Source organism: Nilaparvata lugens, chromosome 1 (assembly GCF_014356525.2).
Source record: "Nilaparvata lugens isolate BPH chromosome 1, ASM1435652v1, whole genome shotgun sequence".
Classification (NCBI taxonomy): domain Eukaryota; kingdom Metazoa; phylum Arthropoda; class Insecta; order Hemiptera; family Delphacidae; genus Nilaparvata; species Nilaparvata lugens.
In genome coordinates, this window is record NC_052504.1 from 63174933 (window position 1) to 63188385 (window position 13453).

The following is a 13453-nucleotide window of genomic DNA, read 5'->3' on the forward strand; positions in this document are numbered from 1 at the left end:
AATACAACTCTTAAGCTAGTCACCTGCTTGGTTTCCAGAGTCTCGATGCACTGGTCATGCAGTTCAAAGCAGAAAAAAATGAGATGTCTAGCCTGAGTCCTTTTATATAGAACCAAATCATGGACTTTGTACGTTTCCACGTGGTCGGAGAAATGCAATTCATCTCCAAAAAATAGAAAACTAAAAAAAATAGATAGGGGAGAAGTGGGAGGCTTGAGACATTTTCAACATTTTATGTCATAAATTATTCTTAATTGAAAAATTCAATGGTTTATCAATTGCATACTCTTCAATAAACTTTTTTCTATGATTTGGACACTTCTGGCTGTCAAAGAAACAATATTTTTTTTATTTAATATTTACCATCTCATGTTTTTTGTCTCAAGGCTCCCTCAGTAGGGGAGGCTTGAGACACTGATTGAAATTTTAAAAATAAAACCCAATTTCTATAAAAACTGCAATATTTATTGAGAAACACTTGATAAAAACTCATTCTAGACTGATATAGACCAACAGATATTCAAATTGTAATTTTTTTACATCATCGTAAATTGGTGTATTTATTGGTAAGAGTCTTTTTGAAGTAATATTTCCCTCTGTTTAATTACAATAGTGGTACAGTTTTGCATATATCTGCAAAAGAAACAATTGATTTGTCTTCCACTGCTGGATAGACAAATGCAATACCTTGCCGACTTAGAAATTTAACTTCATATTCAAATGAAGGATCAATCACCTTCTCCACTGATCCAATGTAGTGAACGATATTTTTTCTACCTGGAAATTTCACCACTAAAAAGTTTGTTTCTTCTATTGATAGATTCACTTCCTCGTGTTTCAGATGATGAAGATGAATTATTAGAAAACAAACTGATGTCAGACGAGCCTGACTTGACACAAATCATCCTCATTTGCAGCTCTTGTAGATGGTGGTGACCGTGGTGGTACCTTCCAAATTTCTCTACTCTCCCTCTTTTTCTTCATTCTCGGTGCACACAGATTCAGTTTCCTCTTACACCTCTCTTCAAACTCTCTCTCTATTCCCTCTTTCACTGGAGTGCTAGTCAAAATTAGAGATTTTCCTTTCTTCCTATTTACAGAAGGACCTTCCTACTTACGCTCTCCTGCCTTGGGGAAAGGCATTATGACTTCTGGTGAGATTACACTTTTACTTCTGGCTGATGACTGCTTTGAAGTTCCAGCACTCAAGGGTTGAGTTGATGGTGACAGATGTTGGCAGATTTTGGCAGATGTTGGTCCTGAAGAAGGTGAAGCTGATGATGTAGGCATTTCAAAAATTTTTTGTTGGGTGGGGCTTGTACAATGAAGAGAAGTTGTCAGGTTGTGATGGTGTGGACTGAAGTTGAGATGTTGAAGCTGTCTCTGTGGTTGTGGTTGGACATGGTCGATCTGTAACATCAGATGACATGAAGTCCAAATCATTGAAAATGTCTCTTGAAAATGGGAATATTCCTGTTGACTTGAATCCACTAATGATGTTCCGTGGAGTGAATGCTAAGGGAATAGCTTGACCTATGAGTTCTCCATTGTTTGTAAAGTTATTGGCTTCCCTGGATTTTTCAACATGTATTCATCTGCAATGCGGTTGTAGGCTGACTTGAATGGCCCATAAACTGTTCGGTCCAGTGGCTGCAATCGGTGGGAGCAATGTGGTGGCAGGGTAAGGAGAACCAGTCCAGTTACCTTGGCTTTTGTGATGATGCTAGGTGAAATATGACTTTCGTGGTTGTCTAATACTAACAGGACTGGGTTCTCATTGGATGGTTTGGAGTATTTTATAAAATGGTCCAGATATTCTTCAAAATTGGTTGAAGTCATCCATCCATTTTGACTACAACCAATTTTAGTGCCTGCCACTGATCCTCTCTCCATGTATTCTTGGTGGCGAACTCTAGGGTATATTACATAGGGTGGAATGCTGTTCCCCAAGGCATTTATTGTACCACAGACTGTAACAGTTGGTCCACGTTCAGCTGATGTCATTTTCCCAACCTGTTTAGAACCTTTTGTGGCAATGATTTTACCTGGGCGGTGCGTGGTTTGTACACCAGTCTCATCACAGTTGTAGATATTTTGTGGCTCAAAGTTGAATTTCTTCATAACTGCCTCCAAATTATCGACTAAATGGCTGAACACGCAGATAGACCGGAGCCGGCCATTATTACCCCCACCACTCACATTCCAACTGTCAAGGCCATCTCAAATCTTCCCTTTTCACTGGCTAACCCAGTACATTGGTGCATGCAATTTATATTGTAGTTCTGATTTTTCAATATAATATTTGGGAACATAGAAGAAGTCCAGAACCAATTCCTTCATTCAAAATTTCCTTGTGCTAGATATAGGGTGGCTCAAAAACCTCGTATTTTCGGCTCATTTTTCAGTTTTCAGCTATTTCTGCCAAATCTCGTAATCGGACAGAAAAATTTGCTCTCGCCTTTTTTCTAGATTATGAATAATTCTGAATAAAATGAGATCATTCGGAACTCTATCTCCAATGAGTACTGAGTTATGATTTTTCAAAAATGAGTGAAATTTGAAGAAAAAATCAATTTTGATGAATTTTAGTTTTTTATCAACAATATCCTCCGATTGTTACCATTTAGATGTATAATTCAAAATCCCTCTGGGCGTATTTTTGTGCTCTACAATCTGAGATCAGGTACAGCGCTCTATCTCATATATACATTTCTAGCTACACCTGACAACAATGCTCCTTGTATTGTGAAAAACACCTAATTTTCAGCTTCAACCATCATCACCAACTACATAGTCTTCACATTGGTATTTTGCACAATGACATAAGTTCATGAGATTATGTTCTATGAGAATCACCCGTTAGATGCACTTCATCTAGTATTTCCTAGTAGAGAGGCGCGCTTAAGGACACCTCAAGGATCAAAATTTCAAACCCTTATAACTTTTGACACAATGCTTGGATTTCATCGTACTACACTTCATTCTTCTTGGCTCGTCAAGGCGGTCCAAAATCATGCATCATAAGTCAAATTCGGTCGAAAAGTGGAAAATTTATTGTTGAGTGTACTAAAGCCCATATTCCAATACACATAAAATGGCAAATTTCTATATTCAAAGCTGCATGTCTTTTGAAATACTTCTGATAAAATTTCCAATTCTAGTGAGGATGTGAAAATTGTTCTCCTCTACCCGCTCCAATAAATAATACTTTCAATTTCAATACCATTCGAAAGTTACAGAAGATTTCAAAAATGGCGATTTCAGTTTTTAAATTTTTTCCGTGATTTTACTGTTGATCAAGAGTTTCTAAAACGAGTCTGATACATCATAGAAACTCTCGATTGATTCCAAATTGTACATAAATTCATCCTCTACGAGCTCAGCTTCCTAAAATCCATCTTGAAACACTTAACCCTATTATAGAACTGCTAAAACCGTTAATATGATAAAAATGTCTACAATTTCCGGATTTTTCCAACAATCAAATCTCATCCTACGAAAATATTTCTCCATAAATCGTTCACAGCAGGTGAAAGAGGAAATTCTATTGTACATTTCAAGATCAAGTAATGATTTTTATAATTAGGGGTTACCGAGATACATAGCTTTGAATACAGAAATTGGCCATTTTTTGTGTAAATCTGGGCTTTAGTACACTCAACAATAAATTTTCCACTTACCGAATTTGACTTATGATGCATTTTGGACCGCCTTGACGAGCCAAGAAGAATGAAGTGTAGTACGATGAAATCTGAGCATTGTGTCGAAAGTTATAAGCATCATCTATTCCTGTATCTAGCACAAGGAAATTTTGCATGAAGAAATTGGTTCTGGACTTCTCCTATGTACCCAAATAATATATTAAAAAATCAGAACTATAATATAAAATGCAAGCACACCCCCTTTTTTATGTCTATTGACTGGACTAAAAAAGTTTTGTAGTTTCTCGAACCATTGAAGTTGACCTGACAGGCAATATGATCCAAGGGAGATCAGCTAGACAGATTTGTCAAAGAGCTGGCAAAAAATTGTTCTAGTTACCATGAAGAATAGGGCGCTCTTCTGCTATTACAATACCTTCAAGAATCGAAATTGCTTTATCGAGATCACTATACCTCAGATCAGTACAAAAATAGAATCAGTTGATCCTTATGAGGATTTTGAGAAAAGATACGTAAACATCACTGAAATTGAAATTTGTGATGACGTGGATTGTGATGACATAACTCCTGTGCTCGAAAACAACAATTTTGCCCTTTTTAACAATCTTGATACTGTCTGGTTCTTATTCTGGCCATAGCAGTTGCCAGAAAAAATTCCAAGTTCAGTTATATTGGCAGGAATTTCTTTAAGAAAGTATAACAACAATGTGCAAACCTCATCAGGACCCTTCTTCCGATCACTCTCATTATATACATACAATGAACTGGTTTTATGTTTTATATCACTTATACAAAATGTATTAACTGTTAACTGCCTGAGGTAGCAAAGCTCCTGAACTGGGACTTTGAGCAAGGATATATTTTGGATATAATCGATTGCTACAGACAAAACATTTTTCTCTAGCTTAGCATTATCTGAACGCTCATGCTGCAGAGCAGAATAAAATTTTTTGCTTCTTCTGATGTTAATCATCAGTTCGGCTGCTGATGTCCTTTTTGCACTGTCATTCAAGTGTGGAGATTTCAATTTGAGCTTAAATTCCTCACAGGTACAGCATGTGTCGACCTGCGGCCTCCCAAAACGGTAGTTGTAGTTTTCTAAAAAAATCTATAGAAGCTATAACTTACTTTCAAATCTGGATATTTTTCTGTGTATAGGTTGAACATGATTTTCAAATTCAAATCTGTACTGTAATATTTTATAGGTTTTTCACTGTAATTAGATTCCTGGAGAGGTATGGATTGAATGTGTTCATTCACAGCATTTCTCTATCAGAGACAGTGAAGCTGATTGATTTACCACGTTTGTCTTCTGGGGTATCACAATTTCTTTGGAGCTCTCTTATTCTCCTTAACCTTCTTATTGTAATCCCAAACGTAGATAAAAAGCTTTCATACATACTTCAGTTTTGTCGAGCCTACAAGCAAAGAATAGCTGAAAGAAGATGCATTTATCCGTGGTGTTTCAACTCGAGGTCACCTTCTTGTAACTACTTCAACATCAATCAATCCATAGAGATAATAAAGGTCTTGCTCATCTTTTGACCGTAGATCGTGGAATTTAGAAAAAATCAAGTTAATGTTGTCTTCTCCAATAGATTCAAGACATTTTTCTTGCACCTGAAAAAGAAAAAACAATGCTTGAAAAACTGTAGTCTGCAAAAGGTTGTAATTAATACTCATCACATCCAGTGCAATACTCCTCTCTTTAGCTGCAGCATGAAAGAATGTTTGGTTCTAAGGTGAAAGTTGATTTGAGCAGTTAGTTGAGACAAATAAAAACCTTTCAAGAGAAAAGTTACTGGACCAGTAAAGAGAAATTTAGTTCAGATCACTGGATTATTCATAAAAATAATCAAGTCTATGGTGATTTATCAAGTTGAATATTTCTTTTATCCAGGTCTAAAACTATCAACATTTAAAATTCTCATTTTAATGATTTTTAAATAAAAATTGCACTGATATTTGTTTTGAGAAAACTGTGACTATATTTTCAATGAAATAAACAGAACAAAAAATGAAGAAACAGCATTTACCCTCAAGAGAGTTTTGGCTTTTCAGCAACAACAGTAGTTCCTCTATGGTTGGTGTAGGTATCTTCTTTCAAAATAGCTTTCTTTATTACATTTCTTTTGTACTCACTCGGATTATACATTTTCTTTAACCGGCTGCCTTCTTCAGAAACATTTACATCTATTTCCTCAGTTTCACTCATTTCAAAAAAATTCTTACTAATTGTTTCTAAGATCAAACACTATGCAGGCTAGAAACTGCTTGAAAACATCAAACACCGAGATAACCTGAAATATTACCTTCAGCAGAAGCAAAGAATGAGAGTTGAGTCAGCTGTGAAACCAGGGCTGCCAATAGATTTTTTTTGAAATGGCGTCAGTCCTGGATTGATGCCCTTTTAACAAAAACTCAGATATATGGAAGGCTATAGCAGCTGTTATATCAAATGGACTGATGCCATTTCAACATTAAACAGAAGCTTCAGGAATGTAGTTTCAAAATCAACCAAAAAAGTGAAAATGTCAAAAAAATGGACTGATGCCCTTTTAACTAAACTGCATTTATTTGGTAACTGTGCTTCATGGACTGGCACCTCAAAGAGAGGTGACATCCTCACGGGTTTGGGTCTCAGTGAGCCGCCAAACACCACTATAATGCCGACGATAAATACTGGGGAAGAACTAGGTGCCCATAGCCAGGACCCTGATGTATGGCTATCCCTCTCTACCAGATGCAAATAAGCCCCTATCACCTCTCCATTCAGTAGGTCATTTGGAGACAAAGTGGCCAGGTCTCCCTCACTCACTGATAGGGTTGGTCTCAGGACTTCCATGCTCTATAGGCAGGGACAAACTATATTAAAAAGGGTTACACCACATATTTCTTCAAGTCTTTGAAATGCGCCTTGCCGCTGTAGTCCCACCATCCCTGGAAAGTGAATATAAGTTTGGGCCAATCCTAGCAGTGACCAGGTAGAGCCCATCATATTTCACAGCAAACGATCACTGACTCCAAAGTTTACCTCCCGCCTCCTCAAATTGAAATACCTTGCCTGACTCTCAGATGCTAATTGAAGATTCTTGTTGCACTGCTCATTCAGGACATTAAATTTCTTCATCCAGTCCATCAAACTCGCATCCAATCCTTGGAGCCCCCCCTCCCTACTCAATTCCAAAGTAGTGAATTTCATAGGATGGCATTTATTTGTAGCAGAGGGTAAGCATCATTCAGTTGTCGCATATCTATACAGAATCTGTACTTTCCAGAAGGCTTACTGGTGAGTACTACAGGAGAACTCCATGGGCTGCTAGATGGCTGAATCACTCCTTCCTCCAACATCTAATTCTGTGTCAATGATACTTTGCATTGCAGGATTCTGTGGGTAGTACCTCTGTTTTATTGGTTCCTTTTTCTTCAGTTTTATGTGGTGTTCTGCCAAGTGGATTCTTCCTGAACAGGTCTCAAACTTGGGTAACTCGACGGTGAGAAAGACTTCCAGTTGCTTCTGTTGTTCCCTAGTAAGCTCTTCATCTTCTTCTGTGCCAACATTGCCATATACTCCTTTACCCATGTTTATCAGCTGTAGATGGGTAATAATATCCATCCCTAGGATAATAGGAGCTGAAAGTTTAGGGAGGAGAGCTTAAGTAATTTCATGGCACTCTGCCTCAAATTCACAATTCAAAGTTTACTGTTTTCTTATTTAAGTGCAGCCCTTATCTACCATCAATATCTAGATTCTGGTTTTCTGAGGACTAACTACATGTTTCTCCAAGTGTGCAGCAATGTCAGCATCCATCAGTGAAATCACTGCTCCTGTGTCCACCAGTGCACTGAACTACTTCCCATATATTTGCAGTTCACATATGGATGGGGGTCAGTATGCTTTTTAGTGTAGTCTACTTTGCAGAAGCTCTTCACTTTTTCCAGCCATGACTGCCATTCCTCAGAGGTTCTTAGTGTGCATTGTTCTGTTCCCAGAATGAAGTTGAACTAGGTTTTCCTAAGTCCCTTGCATGTTTCCCGAATCCTCACAAGAGCAGGAAAGTGTTCTCACCCATGGCTTCTTGCAGTAGTAGCAATGTATTTCCTTGGGTGCCCAGCTATTTTTATATAGATGCCCTCTCTTGTTGCATTTCCAACCAACATACTCCTTAGTCAGTTGACCCTCCAAATTTGGTTTAGCACTGGTCTCCTTTGGAGTTGCTGCTTAGCTATTTGCTGTATTTGAGATGTCGGTCCTAGGACTACTTCCAGAGTTCTTGGTCTCCTTGGTTGACTTGGTGCTTGTGTCCCCTTCAACATTTGAAACATAGGTCTGCATGGGTGGTCAGGATAGGCTGTCACAGCAACCAATTCTTGGCTTGAATTAGGTGGAGGTTGGCAATTCCATTTTTTGTATAAATCTCATACTGGCTAACCTTGTCAATTATGCAAGGCTGCTGAAGTCCTCCATCCTCACAAACAGCTTAAATCTTGGGTGTATATTGATATACATTCTCTCAATTTTCTCCACTCCGCTAAGTCCTCCTCATCTCCACACCAATGTGTTAAGAGCTACTCCATAGTCACTGTACATCTCATCTTCTCCTTGTGTGCATCTCCGGACCTCATCATCCAACTGCCGGTGGTATCATTGGGGGAAGTACTATTGTCGAAAATTACTCAGGAGTTCTTCAAATGTGAACCACATGGTCTTCGGGGCTCTCAGGTAGCATCACTAAATTTATCATATAATTCTATTGAAAATGAAGGCTTTGAATATTTGACAAAAAGTTTTGTAGGTTTTCGAACCATTGAAGTTGACCTGACAGGCAATATGATCCAAGGGAGATCAGCTAGACAGATTTGTCAAAGAGCTGGCAAACAAATTGTTCTAGCTACCATGAAGTATAGGGCGCTCTTCTGCTATTACAATACCTTCAAGAATCAAAATTTCTTTATCGATATCACTATACCACAGATCAGTTCAAAAAGAGAATCAGGTGATCCTTATGAGGACTTTAAGAAAAGATGTATTACAAAACTAATTTTTCTGGAGGATTATGTTACAAATTTAAAAAATGAGTTTCAAAACGTAAACATCACTGAAATTGAAATTTGTGGTGACGTGGATTGTGATGACATAACTCCTGTGCTTGAAAACAACAATTTTGCTAAATGAAGAAAAATTGGAAAAACCTTAGCTTATATCTTGGGTTTATATTGAGATAGATTCTTTCTATCTTCCCTACTCCACTAAGTCCTCCTCATCTCCACACCAATGTGTTGAGAGCTTCTTCATGGTCACTGTATGTCTCATCTTCTCCTTGTGTGCATCTCCGGATTTCATCATCCAACTGCCTGTAGGTAGCATGTAGGCTTCCACCAACTCATCCAGTCTTTCCAGGAACGAGATTGCATCACTGCTTGGCTTCTCATCAAACATGAGGTTCCATTTTCGTACTGTTGAGCACACTGACGCCTTGTCTTCATCTTCCCCAACAGCAAAAGCTCGTTCTGCTCTGTATATGCCATGTGGACTTTCCCTGTGGACCTGTCTCACTTCTGGAGGGCTGAAAATTTGTTGACGCCCACCTTGCATGGAGGGCATGAATTGCTCATGAGGACCAGAGTAATAACACAGCACTGTATCACAATCTCCTCCATCTGCATCATGGAAGGAGGGAGGACCATGGCTTGGTCTGTTGCAAAGTTGGAATTTGTTCCTGATCCTGGGTATCCATTGAAGGTTCTGGCTCCTTGCCAAAGTACCTCAAGGCACTAAGAGCTTATTTGACTTCTTGATAGTCTACATATGGAGGTAAGCCCAGAATTTCCTTGATGGCATCCACCTCCTGGTTCGTGAATCCACCCACATTCTGAATAGCTGTAGATCCTTCTGCTAGTGATGGACCATACAATGGAATCCTTCCAAGCAAGTCGTTTTTAAGTTGTTGGTAGTTCCCTGTTGTTGGATGTCCATACTTCTCTAGCTCCACCACAATCTGTTCCTTGCTGAGTCCATGAACCCATGTTGTCCGGACCTCCAGCATCCTTGATGTTGTATCTGGAAGTGTGTGTGATGTAGTCCTCTTGACAGCACTAGTTACACTACTATGAGTTGTTGTTCCTGCTTGTACTACCAGATTCGTGGTAACATAAGTGGGGATGGTAGTGGTGACTGTTAAAGCTGTTCTAACTGAAGGTTGTGCTACTGGCTTAGCTTGTAAACCCATAGATGCTTGGTTTCTGGCACCTGATTTTTCTTGTTATCCTTTTTGGGCTTGTCACGATCTTGCCCATCAAGTGCACCTTGCCACAGGAAACGTAATTCCAGCAGATGTTAAAGAACCTGCCAGATCTTAACTAAACCAAAATCCATCTTGTCGCACTTGAATGAAAGTTAAAAAGAATATAAAACTGAAAATGATGCTTCACTAGTCATTTCAAACAAACAATACTACCACTGAACTCAGATCAAATCAATAACTGTTTTGGTCAAACACTGTTACTAAAACTAGATCTACAATACAATCACTTAACTCAACACTCAAGTCAATAATCAAATGCAACAAAAAAAACACAACTATTGCTAAACTCAACACATGGAGTCAATAATCAAACGATGTTTCAAACAAACATAATTATAACTTAACTCAACATAACAATTGTTGAGTCCCTGTTTGGGCGCCAAAAATCTATTTGTCTGCAACTGAAACAAGAGAGGAAAAGGAAATCTCAAACGGGAGTGAACTATTTTTCCACAACCAAAACAAGGGAGGAAAAGTATATCTCAAACTGGAGCAGTCTATTCGTCCTCAACTGAAACGAGGTGTGAATTGAGGGATAAGGAGAAGGTAATCTTGAAGGAGCGGTCTATTAGTCCACTACCAAAGAACGAGAGAGAAATGAGGTAAATAAAGTGATAATTGAATTTGAGGAAAACTATTCAATTGCAAAGAAACGGTTTCAAAAATTGGTTTAAAATCTGAAACAACAATCAAAACAATGTATAAAATAATACGTAAGTGGAAATTCAAGAAAACCTCAGGTCAAGTCAGTTAATAAAAAAAATACCTAAGATTTCAAGTAAATAACTCAAAACACAAGGTTTTTAAATATAATACTGTACCCAGAAACAATGCATTAAAAATTCAACCTACTAATCACTTATGGGCTTCAATAAGTATGCAAGAAAACGGTCTAATAGAATCGGGAATCTTAAAACGCAACTCTTATGTTAGTCACCTACTTGGTTTACAGAGTCTTGATGCACTGGTCATGCAGTTCAAAGCAGAAAAAAAGGAGCAGTCCTGCCCGAGCCTATGAAACCAAATCATGGACTTTGTACCTTTCCATTTTTTTCGAACAAATGCAATTCATTTCCCAAAAATAGAAAAAGCAAGTTCCTTCATGACACAACATCCTGGTGTTTTTAATTAAAAGTATACAAACTTACCGACAAACCTACTGGCCAACAATCACTACTTATCTTTCTTTGTTTACACAGAACATTCCTCAATTGAGTACTGAATAAGCCTTTTATTAAATTCTTCCTTAGAAACTATGTACATAAATTCTGTCCAATAATTGTATGACATGGGCAATGAGATTTCAGAAAGCAAAATGTACTAATATTTTTATAATTATTATAAGTTGAAAGAATTTTTTAACAAGCAGCCTATTGTACCAATCTAATTGTTTGTTTAGTTTTAATTTTCAACACCCATAACAAGTAGCTTGTCCAAGAATGTATTAAATCTATTGAATGAAATTATGCAATTTGGTTTTCCTTTTAGGCTGAATGTGACTCCAAACTTTGCTCAGGTGATCGAGGTACATTTGTATGCACAACACTGTACGGTAAAGAATTATTCTAAATACTTATATTTAAATTTGTGTAAAACTATTTACATGAAGATTAATGATGATATGCTACTTAAAGTATGATTCACGTTCGAAAGTCAGCATCTGATTAGAATTGTTTGCCATCATTGTCAGTTATTTGACGAAGAAGATAACACTATCCTCTTCCAACTCCGCACAGATGTTAAATTGGCAGGAATGTTTGCTTTTGGCTTTTAGGAGTGTCTGTTCAGATGTAAACAAACAATCTTCAGCTCATCTAAATTTGATAATGTGGACTATGATAAATCTTGGTTCTTGATTGAAACATTTTATAAAGGCTACCATATTTCAGATTTTAGATCTACAGTATATTGCCTATTTTTGTAATAGAAATAGAAAATCGAAATAGACTACTGCAGAATTTCTATTCACTTGAGGCTTTGCATTGTTGTGTGAATTCTTTTGAAAGTCATGCTGATATAGAAATTTAACTAACTAGGTAGCCTACTTGAATACAGATCAAGTTGACTGACGGCTGAGAATTACATCGTTTTGCCATTTACCGCAGACGGCTGTGCTAAAGTACAATCCTACCAGAAATCTATTTGAAACTGAAACGTTGCTAATACGCTTCCACCACTGACTGAAACGTGAATCTCATAAAGATGAAGCGCTCTTATATCCTCTTTTATTTTATTGAATTAATCGTTGGAACGAATTCAGTACATTCCGAAAGATACACTAACAACACTTAATTCACGTTTTTATATGAACCTTTTTTTCAAAAGTTACCAACAATGATATTTAATTCAAAGATAGATACCTAACATGGTGAAACATTTTTTTTCAGAGCCATCTTTAGCTGTCTGTGGTCAGAGTAATTTTTGTGGGAAACTTATTTTCTTACTCATTATATTATATTGCTTTTTGTATTATTTTTATTATTTGTTCATTGCTTAGTGTTGATTTTAAAATTATGGAACTATGTACCTGTATTTTTAATGTATCGTATATCCTATAAATACTGTATTATTTTATACTGTAAATAGTATATAATTCTGTAGGTACAAGTGTTAACCAAAAATGTGTATGTTTTACCATATTGTAAATTAATTTTGCTAATAAATCTGATTAATCATGTTATCTCCAATTTCATAATGCTGGTAAAAAATATTTTATTTAATAATCAGAATTATATGGTATTGTAAACTGTTTCAGTTTGTATAGTTGATAATCTAGTATCTACATTGTGATACCGTCTTATTATAAATATATGTAAATAATATGGTAAATATTTTTTATATTTTATTAATTGTAAAAAAAAGTCTAGTGGAAATAAATTATTTTTATTTTTCAAACAGATCAGTTCAACATAGCAACGTTTTACTTTGTTTACAATTTTTAATAATTATTCATTGTAAAACTTTGAAAACATTCTGAATTGTGCTACTTTAAACCATTTGAAAAAAACTCTAGTCCTTTCCTGGTTCCATTAATCATGATAAAATTCTCTTATTATATCAATTTGATGGCACGTTATAAGTTTCATTTTTAATTACTTGTGTTGTAAATAATAAATTATGCCTGCTTTGTGTATCATTGGATTTGTTTATGAATTTACACCTTGATCCTTGAGTCTTTAATCTAGTTCAATTGTAGACTGCCACCCAGCAGAGGAGGACTGTGAAAAGCTAAAATTCAATAGCCCTAAATAGCATAAAATTGTAAGCTAATTTCATTGAGAGGGTAGTAATATAGTGAATAACCATAGCCTAATCGTTCAGATGTGTAGAACAATTTGCTAATCTCATACAAAAATTGATCTTCATTGACTTGAATGAGTCAATTTTTGAAATAATTTGTTTATATTATCAGGATACATGTCAAGATCACCCTCATATCTGGAAAAATAAAGTTACATAAAACAATTTTAAATATATTATGATACA

At 36.5% G+C, this 13453-nt stretch overlaps 1 protein-coding gene across 1 annotated transcript in view; it reads left to right on the plus strand.

Annotated features, from left to right (window-relative positions):
* Positions 1–13103, plus strand: part of LOC111046378 — a 44771-nt gene extending 31668 nt beyond the window's left edge. The window contains exon 7 of the mRNA XM_039439101.1: positions 3973–13103. Within this exon, the coding sequence (XP_039295035.1) occupies positions 3973–4037 (65 nt within the window). The 3' untranslated portion in view covers positions 4038–13103. The remainder of the gene's footprint in view (positions 1–3972) is intronic.
* The last annotated feature ends 350 nt before the right edge of the window (positions 13104–13453 follow it).